We start from the raw sequence: 13,105 nt of genomic DNA on the forward strand, positions 1-13,105 counted from the left end.
CCTGAAGTCCACAGTCAATTCCTTGGTCTTGTTGACATTGAGTGCAAAGTTGTTGTTCCAACACAACATTGTACCCTAAGGTCCAGGATGATATGGCCCATCTGAAAATTAATTACAATTTTCCAGATCAAAATCACACACCTTTTTTTTCAGAACAAGAAGCCATTCCATTCTGTAGGAACCATTCAGAACATCCAAGTGTATTTTAAGTAATGCCAGAAATTTTGCTTCCACAGCCCAACTCAAGCATCCTGTCTGCACAATATACAGTATAGAGAATCTCCAATGTTACACCAGAAATGTTACCTTTATCGAAAGGACTGCAGTGGTTCAAGAAAGCAGCTTGTTCTACCTCCTCAAGAGTAGTCAAGGATGGGCAATAAAAGCTGATCTCACTCTGATGCCAATAGCCTGAAAATGAATATTTGAGAAAAATGCTATTCTAAACTTTAAAAAATAACTGCAGGTGTTGGAAATCCGGAATAAAAACAAAAAATCCTGGTAAAATTCAGCAGGTCAGGCAGCATCTGTAGAAAGAGAAACGACGGGTCTCAGACCCAAAATGTTAACTGCCTCTCTTACACAAATATGCTGCCTGATTTGTTGAGTTTTTCTGGTATGATCTGTTTCAGTTCTGAAGTTGTGTTCCTTTGCCTTACCGTTCTAAAGATACAATGCTCAGGCTTTATACAGTAAGGCATTTGTCAGACAACAATTGGAATATTGTGAGTTGTTTTGGACCCTTTATCTAAGAAAGCATTTACTGGGATTGAAGAGAGTCCAGAGGAGGTTCAGGAAAATTATCCCAGGAATGGGAGAGTTAATGTATGAGGAGCATTTTATGGCTTTGGCCCTGTACTTGCTGAAGTTTAGAAGAATGGGGGGAGATTTTATTGAAACCTATCAAATATAGAAAGGCATAGACAGCGTGGACATGGAGAGGATGTTTCCTATAGTGGGAGAGTCTTGGGCCAAAGGACACAGACTCAGAATAGAAGGACATCCCCTTAGACAGAGTTGAAGAGGAATTTATTTAGCTAGAGGGTGGTGAATCTGTGGAATTCGGCTGTGGAGGCAAAATCATTGGGTATATTTAAAGCAAAGGTTGATAGGTTCTTGATTAGTAAGGGCGTCAAAGGTTTTGGGGTGAAGGCAGGAGAATGGGGTTGAGAGGAAAAATAAATCAGCCACGATTGAATGGTGGAACAGACCTGATGGGTTGAATGTCCTAATTCTGCTCCTGTGTCTTAAGATCTTACGGCCTTCTGGTCTATTACTTGTACTGCTCTGGATTTACATTTTGTAATCCACTTACAATCTTATTTATCTCCATAAGGTTATTCATGTCACCTTTTAAGGTATTTCTTCTTTGGTACTGAAGGCAATAGCATCAGGAATCTTGTTAGGGCTTTTCACTCCACTCACAGACTCTCTTATATCTTGGTCAATAGAGGCTTGAAAGTACAGTATACAATGCACATAAAGAATGCCTCAGTATTTTAAAAAGTTGTAAATTGTAGAAGGATTGGATTGGAAAAATGAAGGAGTCAAGGAACTCTACAGTTTTACAGTCCTGGGAAACAATGAATTATAGGAGGGGACAGTGTGGTGAGCTTTGATTCCAATGCAGGGAAGCAAAGCATATGAAAGCGGTGTGAAACTTACATCAGATCAACCATGTCCTGGAGGGGAGCAAAAAATGGAAGCACGGTCTTTTAGTTTAGAAGCCAATAACACCTTAGAGCAGGGGTTCCCAATCTTTTTTTATGCCATAGACCCCTACCATTAACTGAGGGTTCCATGGACCCCAGGGTTTTAACCCCTGCAAAAGGGCTTCTGAAAAGAACAAAGAGGCTGAGGCAAATTCTCTGTTCTGGTAGGGAAACATCCTAGCATTTATATTAGGGCTGGGGTGGGGAATAGTGCAGTAATTTTAGGTAGGATCCAGAGAACAAGATGAGTTTACAAAGAAACTCATGCGACAGGAAAAATTAGGGGAAAAGAAAACTGGTTTTCAGTTTAACTGCTGAGAGTTAAAAGAAGATGGACCTTGTTACATGACCTTTTATCCAACGGGGTTAAAGGTTTAACTGCCAGAATCTAATAAAGTTTTATCCGCTTGAGCTACACAATTTTATAAATCAATCGAACAATGAAAAGCACAGAGTAAACATTGACACTATAATCTGCTTGTTTTGTAGCTTCCTCTAGGCTTTTTGCTGCCACACGACATGTTTCTGAGAAGGTTATTGATTCTGGCCTGTGGTACAAGAGTATACAGATTTAAGATAAGAAATGGAAAAAAAGCCTGGACCAATTCATCACCATTTGCTTCTGACTGACCCTTCTTACAGTGTTACCACTTCACAACAAATCCCCTTTGGAAGCTGTTATTAATCTGTGTGGAAAAGTTAGTCACACTTGGACTGTACTGTTCTCCCTTCTCCTTCCAGTGACATGCTGCTTCCTGACTCTACACTGATAATTTATGGCTTTCTGTGGGTCTACTGACAAACTATTTACAGCAAAATTAGTTTTTTTGCTCACAATTTCTCCCGCGGGAATAAGGGAAGTTGAAGTTCCACACAGAAGGTCCCCTTGCAAGGTCTCCATTATTTATAAAGGCGCTTAAGACAAATGAGTTGAATTAATAGAGTCAGTGGAGGCAGGAGGGGCTGGGAGGCAACCACGTGGAGCAGGAGAGCATAGCATCGGCAGTACTTCACTTTCACACTACATTCCTTTAGAAAGGTGCAATTATAGAGAATTGCCCTTCAGTGCTGGGGCAACACCAATGATATTTAACAGCACACAGAATGTTGGAGGATCTCAGCAGGTCAGGGGGCATCTATGGAGGGGAATAAACAGTCAACATTTTGGGCCATCCTGATGAAGGGTCTTGGCCTTAAATGTTAATAGATGCTCCACGGATGCTGACTGACGTTATTCTTGCGTTTGCCAGTTAGTTAGACCTGGAGAGTGTTCTCAGGTTTGAACAGGAGTCAGTTGGTTTCCTGACATAGCGGCCTGCTTGCACTAAACATGATCTGGAAATTAGCTTACCTCTACAGCTCTCTCCCCACAACCCCCACCCCACCCACCACCCCCTCCCCATCTCACATCACCTAACCTATTAACCCGATCATAAACATGAGAAAGTCTGCTGATGCTGGAAATCCAAAGCAACACATACAAAATACTGGAGGAATTCAGCAGGTCAGGCAGCATCTATGGAAATGAATAAACAGTTGACATTTCGGGCCAAGACCCTTCTTCATGACTGCAAAGGAAGGGAGAAAACACCAGAATAAGAAGGTGGGAGGAGGGGAAGGAGGATGGCTGGAAGGTGATAGGTGAAGCCAGGTGGGTAGGAAAGGTAAAGGGCTGGAAAAGAAGGAATCTAATAGGAGAGGACCGTAGGAGAAAGGGAAGGAGGAAGGGACCCAAAGGGAGGTGTAGGCAGATGAGAAGAAGTAAAAGGCCAGAGTGGGGAATAGAGGAAGGGGGCGGGGGCAGGCTTTTTTTTTACTGGAAGGAGAAATCAATATTCATGCCATCAGGTTGGAGGCTACCTGAATGCAATTTAACCATCCATAACCCACAAGCAACACCCATAAATCACAAAGTACATCCATATTATAATTTGTTGACTTCACTCTGTCTGGCCCAACCTGTAAAGCACTGTAGAAGGAGATATTTCGGGTTACGGTTCATGCTGACTATTTGGAAGAACAAATCATATTAATCTCATTCGCCAGCCCTTTTTCCTAGATTAAAGATTAGCCTTTTGTCACATGTACATTGAAACATACAGTGAAGTGCATCGTTTACGTCCAACCAGATCGGCAAGGATTGTGCTGGGCAGCCCACAAGTGTCGCCATGCTTCTGGTGCCGAAATAGCATGCCGACAACTCACTAACTGTAACTGTACACCTTTGGAAGGTAGGGGGAAAGCAGAGCACCCAGAAAAACTCAGGTGGACCCAGAGAGTATGTATGCACTCCATACAGACAGCAGTGGGCATTGAACCCTAAGTGGTGATTGCTGTGCGCTGTGATACCATGCTGCGCTTTGTACATCGCCCTGAAAACTGTGTTTTAAGGATTAGTTCCCTTCCCTATGTTACTTTTGAATCTATTTTGCCTGCCCTTTCAAGAACCGCTTTCCAGATCCAAGCCACTCAAGGAGATACGTTATCTTAATAAATTGCCCGTTCTTTTACATTCACCTAGAAGTCTGCATTGCCATTTACTTACTCCAGCCCTTTTTTAATCTGGGAATAGTTTTCTATCTTACTCCATCTGAGCTGTTTATATTTGTGAACACCTCTGTCAAATATTTGCTGATTTCTTTTCCCCTGCTCTGATAACAACAGTGCATAGTTCTGGACATCATTTAGAGGAAAGACGTGATTGAACTGGAGAGAGTGCAGAGGACATTTATGAGGATGATTTATCGCTATGAGGGAAAATTGGATAAACTCAAATTGTTTTCTCTAGAAGAGGGGAGGCTGTGGAGATGCTTAACTGAGATGTATAAAATTATACAGAGAGCAGAAGGGTCAAACACCAAGAGTCAGTTACCTAGGTGAAGGGAGGAGTTTTGGATGGGAAACCAGTAATTTGAGGATTGGACTTTTAACTCCACGGTTTCTGCCTTTAATCATTGACAGGAAATCAGCAGCATTGGTATGCATGCTTCCAGTCAAGTGTGGAAGACTCCTGAGCAGGCTGGGTGGCTAGATAGATGTGATTGCCAACAGTGCAGATGTGGAAATCCCTACCCTGGAGATTGAACCAGTTGCAAGCAAAGCCAGGTCCATCTAGGCCCTGAAGAATGGAGTCTAATCCTAGAGAAGTATGGAGCTGATGTGGAGATACCTGGGAGGGTCATACCGTCTTCTCCTAGACTCATGCCCATTTCTTTTCAAACACTGAGTCCTCAGAAACCTGGCTGCTCATAGTACATCTTGTAAGAAGCATGAAATCAGAGGCTTTTAAACTTACCAAAGTATTGAAGTTGGCAACATGCTTGATTGGAGCAGAATTTCCCTTACCTAGACAAAGTAGAAATCAAAGGACTAGAACTGGTGAGCATTTTTTAAAAAATACTTTCAACTTCTGACCTAACTCCATACTTCCAGCTATTTAACTGTTATCATTTACTCCAAGACTTCTATTAATAAAGCCAAGAATCTGTATGATTTTTTTTAACAGACTTTCAACTTGGTCAGTCAGCTCAGAAAATTTATGTGCAAACATCCACTTCCTCCTTTCTCATTTTGCAACACGCATAGAGTGCTGGAGAAAATCAGCAGGTCAGGCAGTATCTATGGAAGGAAATGAACAGTCAACATCTCAGAAGGATCTCAATCTGAAATTTTTATTCTGACTTCTGCCCCCTTCCTTTCCAGTTCCAATGAAGGGTCTCGACCTGAAACATTGACTGTTCATTTCCTTCCACAGATGCTGCCTGACCTGCTGAGTTCCTCAAGCATTTTGTGTGTGTTGCTCCAGATTTCCAGCATCTGCAGAAACTGTTGTGTTTATGATTCTACCATTTAGTTAACCTTGTTTCTTATTCTTCCACTCAAACTGTAACCTTGCATACTGCCAATATCTGTATGGTCTGATATAAAAGAGCACTAATTTTTAACTTTTTTTAAAAAAAAAACCTGTCTTCTGCCCCTTTCCTTTCAAATTCTGACAAAGGGTCTTTGCCCAAATTGTCATCTGTTCATTCCTTCCATAGATGCTGCCAGAACTGCTGAGTTCCTCCAGCATTGTTTTGTGTATTGCTCACTATAACTACAGTTAGAGTTTAGAACAGGAGTTCTCAACTTTTTAATGCCGTGGACACCTACCATTAACCAAGGGGTCCGTGGATCCTAGGTTGGGAATCTCTGGTTTAGAAGAATGATGGAGAATCTCATTGAAATCTACTGAATATTGAAAGGCCTAGATTGAGAGGATGCTTTCAATGACGGGGGAGCCTAGGTCCAGAGGCAACAGCCTCAGAATATAAAGATATCCATTTAGTAAGGGCATCAAAGGTTACAGGGAGAAGACAGGAGAATGGAGTTGAGAGGGATAATAAATCAGCCATGATGGAATGGTGGAAAAGAATGGCCTAATTCTGTTCCTACTTCTTATGGTCTTATGGTTATGACTGATACTTCCAAGGATGTCAAATGACAAACACTTTTCACCTGTGAATCCAGATTATGATCATCAGGAAATAGTAAGCTGCGGCAGATCTTGAACACAGTTAAGAGAGTTCACAGTAGGAATTCTGAGTTATTTCCCCTCTGAACTTGACAAAATGATCAGCCCAGCCAACTAAGTGTAAACTATGAATACATCTTGGTCTTTATTAAGACCATAAGACATAGGAGCAGAATTAGGCCATTTGGTCATTGAGTCTGCTCCACCATTCAATCTTCGCTGATTCTTTGTTCCCCTCCTCAGCCCTACATCCCAGCCTTCTCCCCATAACCTTTGATGGCGTGTGTAATCAAGAACCTATCAAGCTCTGCCTTAAATACACCCAATGACCAAAGTCGATGCTTAGTATCACGCAGTGACACAGTTGCCCAGTGAACTTGGAATCCATGGTGTTACTGGCAAGACTATTATTTATTGCCCATTCCCAGCTGCCCTCAAAAGATACTTCAGCTACTGGGTAGATATAACTCTAAATGGTTTCTGCGCCTTGTCAAAGGCAGGTAACAATCAACTGTACTGTAATAAAAATGATGTCACAAGAGCTAAATGGATAAGGACAACAAACCTACTAACCAAAAGCAACTTTTACTTACTATAATTTATTCCAGATTGATATTTAGTAATTCAAATTGCGCAGTAGTGTATTTGTCAACGTGGAGTGGAGAGTGAATTTGTAAATCTGGCAGAATCAAAGGATGTTGGGAATGGCGAAGATGGAGCGCTGCGGGGAGGGGGGGGTGTGTGTGGGACAGGTGGCAGCAAAGGAGTACCGGGGTGGGGGGTGGCACTGGTGCAGACACACTCAGCCCTGAGACACCAGGCAAGGGCATTTGATTCTAAACAATTGGTTTATTGATCATTACAGAATGTCTCTCTGGTGCTTCCCACTCCCTCCCCTCTCCCTTCCCCTTTTCCTAACCATGATTCCCCTCTCCCTGCCCCCTTTCCACTCTCAGTCCACAATAAAGACCAATATCAGAATCAAGTTTATCATATGTCATGAAATATTTTTTTTTGCAGCAGTGTGGTGCAATGCATAACTTTACTACAATGCTGTGCAAGAGCCTTAGGCACCCTAACAATATATATGTGCCTATAGTACTGTAGTTATATACTAATAGATTCTGATTTGCTTATTTGGTAACATATCTACTACAGTATCATATACGTTTCTTTTCCTAGTTGTATATGGTGGATAACCATGACTTGCTGATATTTGGCATGCTTCGCCAAATATATTAGGAGCACGAAATATATAAAGCAACTGCTGTACTCCGTGTAATTATTTTGTTCCATTTCACTGGTGAACATGAGTCTTGTCTCTTAATGTGGTCTTCCCAGGAAAAAGATAGTGATCTTAAATATTAGCTTTATTTGTCACATGTACATGGAAACCTGCAGCGAAATAAGTCGCTTGCATCAAATCAAATCAGCAAGTGCCACCACGCTTCCAGCCCAAACAAATCATATCCACAGCTCACCAATCCTAACCCAAATCTGGGAGGAAACTGGAGCACCCAGAGGAAACTTACATGGCTATGGGAGAACTTAGAAACTCCTTAAAGACAGCAGCAGAAATCGAACCTTGATCTTACAGCTGCCACTGTAATAGTGTTACACTAACCGCTATGCTACCATGCTGCCCCATTCTTAACTCAGTGAAAACACAGTCACTCTGGGCCATTCCAAAATTAGAATAAAGCCCCAGATAACTTCTCAAAGTAACAGTAAAAAAGTGCTTAAATTGTGCTATCAACTCACTGTGACCTACCTGGCAATTACAGCTCGCTTTCACACCCTAGGAAGCATCCAAGCAGACATCTATCTGTATGTGCTTGTTGTGACTCTGGATGACAAGCACTGTTGTTAAATAGATTATCTCAATAAAATCTATGTTACTTTCCAAAGAAAAACGACTAAGATGAAAATGTTAGCGAGACACAGACAATGGGATAAGGTGCATGGCATTTACACAGACATACAGTACATTGAACATGCCCGGAGAGTTCAGCATAAATAGGAGATAGATGAAGGAGTGGCTTGGAAGGGGGTGGGTATGTCTAGATTATGAGATAACAATAACAGTAGGACAGCCAGAAAATAAATCTCCAGGTGGCATTGGTTTATTATTGTCACATGTACCGAGATACACTGAAAAGACTTTGTTTATGTGCCTTCCGGACAGATCATTCCATACTTAAGTACATCCAGGTAGTAAAACCATCAACAGAATGCAGAATATAGTGTTGCATTTATAGAGAAATTACAGTGTAGGTAGACAAATAAAGTGCAAGGGTCAGATTGGTGTCTGATCAACGACACCTCTCACTACCAATCAACAAGCTTCAAAACCTGGGCTTCTATACTTTCCTCTGCAACTGGATTCTCAATTTTTTGGAAATAACATCTCCTCCTTGCTGACAATCATCACAGGCACATTTCAAGGATGCGTGCTACGCCCACTGCTCAACTCACTCTACATTCATGACTGTGTAGCTAGGTACAGCTACAAATTTCTACAAATTTGCCAGTGACTCGACTGTTATTGGCAGAACCTCAGATGGGTAACCAGGAGGCGTACAGGAGTGAGATTGATTGGCTGGTTGAGTGATCTTTCAACAAAGTCAGCAAGACCGGGAGCTCATTGTGCACTTCAGGAAGGGGAAGTTGGGAGAACGCACAAGTTTTTATTGAGGTGTCACTGGTGAAAGGGTGAGCAGCTTCAGGTTTCTGGGTGTCAACATCTCAGACAATCTGACCTGGGCCCAACATATACATGCAATCACGAAGAAGGCATACCAGTGGCTCTCCTTAATTAGGAATTTGAACAGATTTTGTATGTCACCGAAGTCTCTAGCAAATTTCTACAGATCTACGATGGAGAGCATTCTGACTGGTTGCATCACAGCCTGGTATGGAGGTGCCAATGGACAGGGTGGCAAGAGATTTCAAACAGTTGTAGACTCAGCCAATTACAGTACAGACACAACCCTCCACACCATCAAAGATGCCTTCAAGAGGGCAGCATCCATCATTAGGGAACCTCACCATCCGAGACATGTCCCCTTTATGTTAGTTCAGGAACCTGAAGACCCACACTCAATGTTTTAGGAATAGCTTCTTCCCCTTTGCCATCAGATTTCTGAATGGTCCATGCACACTACCTCATTATTCACCATTTGCACCAATTATTTATTTTATAACTAATTGTAAGTTTTATGTTTTGCACAATATTGCTGCTGAAAAAAAACATATTTCATGACACATGCCAATTTTAATAAACCTGATTCTGATTCCGTATGAGAGGTCCTTTCAAGAGTCTGATAACAGTGGAATAGAAGCTGTCCTTAAGTCTGGTGGTACATGGTGTATTTTCTGCCCCACGGGAGAGAGGAGAGAAAGAAAGACTGGAATGTGAGGGATCCTTCATTATGTCGGCTGCTTTCCCGAGGCAACGGGAAGTGTCAATGGAAGGGAGGTCAGCTTGTGTGATGGAAGTGGAATTAGAACTGAGACAGACAAGGAATTAAAAACAAAAAAAAATACCATCGATGCTTAGCAGGTCAGGCAGCTTTTGTGGACAGAGAAAAAGAGCTAAGAGTTCAAGTTAGTAACCTGAGCATCTGCACAGACCTGAAACGTTAACTGTTTCTGTCTTCACAGATACTGCCTGACCTGTTGAGTAACCATGACATAATCTGCTTATTTTTTATTTCATATCTCCAAAAATTGTAACTGTTTGCTTTATGAAGTCTGCCTATATAGTTGAACAGAGACCAATGATTGAATCTGTAAGAAATCATGTCTCTCCTTATAACTGAACCACTCCATCCTAGATAACATCCTGGTGAATCTCATCTGAATCTTCTTATTGTTATCAGGACTTCCTTCCTCTTGTACATTGTAATTCTATTTATAATGCCCAGGATCCCCTCAGATTTGTTTAATCACTTTCACTATCTGGTCTGCCACTTCCAATGATGTGTCAATAAATGTATCCGAATCTCCCTGTGTTTGTACCTATTTGAGAATTGTGCCTTTTAGTGTACATTGCCTCTTTTCATTCATCGTAGAAAAAAATGTAACAATTTCATTTCATGATTTTAAATTTCATCTGCCACTTATCCACCTATCTACACATTCCACCAGCCTGTTCATATCTCCTTGAATCCTTCTCACAGTTCACTGTACCTCTGTGTTCTTTATTATTGAAAATTGTGTTATCCTCTATACCCAATCCTAAATCTTTGATATATACATTAAGAAAAGCAGTGATACAAGTAACAACTGCTGGGAAACTCCCAATGCATTGTTCCCTCCATTCCAAAAATAAAACAAACAATCACTACTTATCTACGTTCTCTGAAATTTCTCCTTCTCCTCACCTTAGCTCCTTCTATTCCATAGCTTTGATGACAAGCCCAATATACTGCATCCTACCAAAAGCAATTTGGAAGTCCATAAATACTTCATCAACCATACTCCCCTCATTGGCCCTCTCTGCTACTTCATCAAAAAACTCTCTCAAGTCTCTTGGACACGTGATTCTTACATAAACACAAGAGATTTTGCAGATGCTGGAAATCCAGAGCATTCATTCATTCTTTATTCACTATGATGTGTGTGATCATGGTCTTGACCATGGGTGTTCTTGGCAAATTTCTATATTAATGGTTTACCTTGCCTTCTTCTGGGTATTGTCTTTACAAGACAGGTGACATGAGCCATTATCAGTACTATTGAGAGATTGTCTGCCTGGATCACATAACCAGGACTTGTGATACATACCAGCTGCTCATATGACCATGCACCACCTGCTCCCATGGCTTTGTGTGACCTTGATCAGTGGGGAGGGCGCTAAGCAGGTGTCACACCTTGCCCAAGGGTGACCTGCAGGCCAGCGGAGGGGAGGAGCACCTTACATATTCTTTGGTAGAGATGTACTGTATCTCCACTCCGGCACCAAAATCCAGAGCAACACGCACAAAATGCTGGAGGAACTCAGCAAGTCAGGCAGCATCTATGGAGGAAAATAAACAGTCAATATTACATGCTAGCTTTCACTAATCAGGTCATACTTGAATAAGAGTCTGCTAGTCCTGGACCTGATCATACTTTTTAGAATTTTCCCGGCCACTGAGGTTAAATAAGAGAGAAACATTGCTATTTTCTGATTCTCAGCTCCACTCCCTGAAATCTGTGAATGTTCAGAAGATTACAAACATCACTTCTGCAATTTTCTCCATCACTTCCCAAGCAAAATATGATGCAAACCATCTGGATCAGGTGGTATCGCTCTAAATGCAGTCAGAATAAGACAAGTTGAAATTGTATGATGGGTGAGGAGAGAGTCAGTAAAAGCTGAGCATGTACTCAGAATAAAGATGGAGCTGGGAATTGAATAAGTAGGGGTGAAATTGGAAGAAGGTTGGAGCTGGAATTGGTACATTTTCAGAGGGATTTTGAACCAGGTTAATAACTTGGAACCAAATGGGCCAAGTAAATAATTGGTGCAAATGGTGAATAATAAGGTAGTGTGCATGGACCATTCAGAAATCTGATGGCAAAGGGGAAGAAGCAATTCCTAAAATGTTGAGTGTGGGTCTTCAGGTTCCTGAACTAACATAAAGGGGACATGTCTCGGATGGTGAGGTTTCCTAATGATGGATGCTGCCCTCTTGAAGGCAACTTTGATGGTGTGGAGGGTTGTGTCTGTACTGGAATTGGCTGAGTCTACAACCATTTGTAATCTCTTGTGATCCTGTCCATTGCAGGCCTCCATACCAGGCTGTGATGCAACCAGTCAGAATGCTCTCCATTGTAGATCTGTAGAAATTTGCTAGAGTCTTCGGTGACATACAAAATCTGTTCAAATTCCTAATTAAGAAGAGCCACTGGCATGCCTTCTTCGTGATTGCATGTATATGTTGGGCCCAGTGGTAAATCAGAACAAAATGGAATTTCAACAATAGGGCGAGAATTGGAATATCAATGGGGATGGAACCAGGCTGGGAATGGAGCTGGACCAAGTCCGGGAGTTGGTTCAATACAAGGGTAAGGATGGGTGCGGAAGGGTGATGCAGCATGATAGCATAGTGGTTAGTGCTGTGCTTTACAGCACCAGTGATCACCAATCAGGATTCAATCTCTGCTGCTGTCTGTAAGGAGTCTGGATGTTCTCCCTGTGACTGCGTGGGTTTCGTCCAGGTGCTCCGATTTCCTCCCACATTCCAAAGAGGTACGGTTAGGGTTAGGGTTAGTGAGTTGAGGGCATGCTATGTTGGTGCCGGAAGCATAGCAACACTTGCAGGCTGCCCCCAGCACAATCCTCAGACCATGTTAGTTGTTGTCACAAACGACGCATTGTACCTGTGACAATGTACATGCGACAAGCAAAGCTAAACTTTTCATTATCTTCAGTTGGAACAGGATGGATTATATAATTGAAATAGGGTGGAGAAAGAAATGTGAACAAACCTTTCTCTTGTACACACCTTCCAGTAACATGCTTTTGGCTTGCTTAGTGAATAGAGGCAAAGGAGTGGCCATCAGAAAGTCTTCCGAAGCCATGATTTTCATGCTGTTGCTGTGGTTCTAGGCCTGGAATTTATTGGAACAAAACCAGTAGTAGAATTAGAACAGGGTGAGAGTTTGTAAAAGGGTGGAGGGTGGGATGGAATTGGGCATAGACTGGAAGTGGAACTGAAAAACATGGATTTGGGAGGTTAGGAGAAGGTGAGCTGGATCAGGAACAAAGTGGGATAAACTGCTGGGGACAGAAGCAGAACAAGTCTGAGGATGGGGTTAGAACAAGGCTGAGTATGGAATTAGACAAAACCTGGTGATGAAAATGGAAGAAATGAGATAGAATATGAACAAT

General features: G+C 41.9%; 1 protein-coding gene across 1 annotated transcript in view; it reads left to right on the forward strand.

The window, feature by feature from the left end:
- Positions 1–4,966: 4,966 nt before the first annotated feature.
- LOC140202345 (prosaposin-like) overlaps positions 4,967–13,105 on the forward strand; it is a 91,257-nt gene continuing 83,118 nt past the window's right edge. The window contains exon 1 of the mRNA XM_072267256.1: positions 4,967–5,090. Within this exon, the coding sequence (XP_072123357.1) occupies positions 4,982–5,090 (109 nt within the window). The 5' untranslated portion in view covers positions 4,967–4,981. The remainder of the gene's footprint in view (positions 5,091–13,105) is intronic.

Source organism: Mobula birostris, chromosome 8 (genome assembly GCF_030028105.1).
Source record: "Mobula birostris isolate sMobBir1 chromosome 8, sMobBir1.hap1, whole genome shotgun sequence".
In the NCBI taxonomy this organism is placed as follows: Eukaryota; Metazoa; Chordata; class Chondrichthyes; order Myliobatiformes; family Myliobatidae; genus Mobula; species Mobula birostris.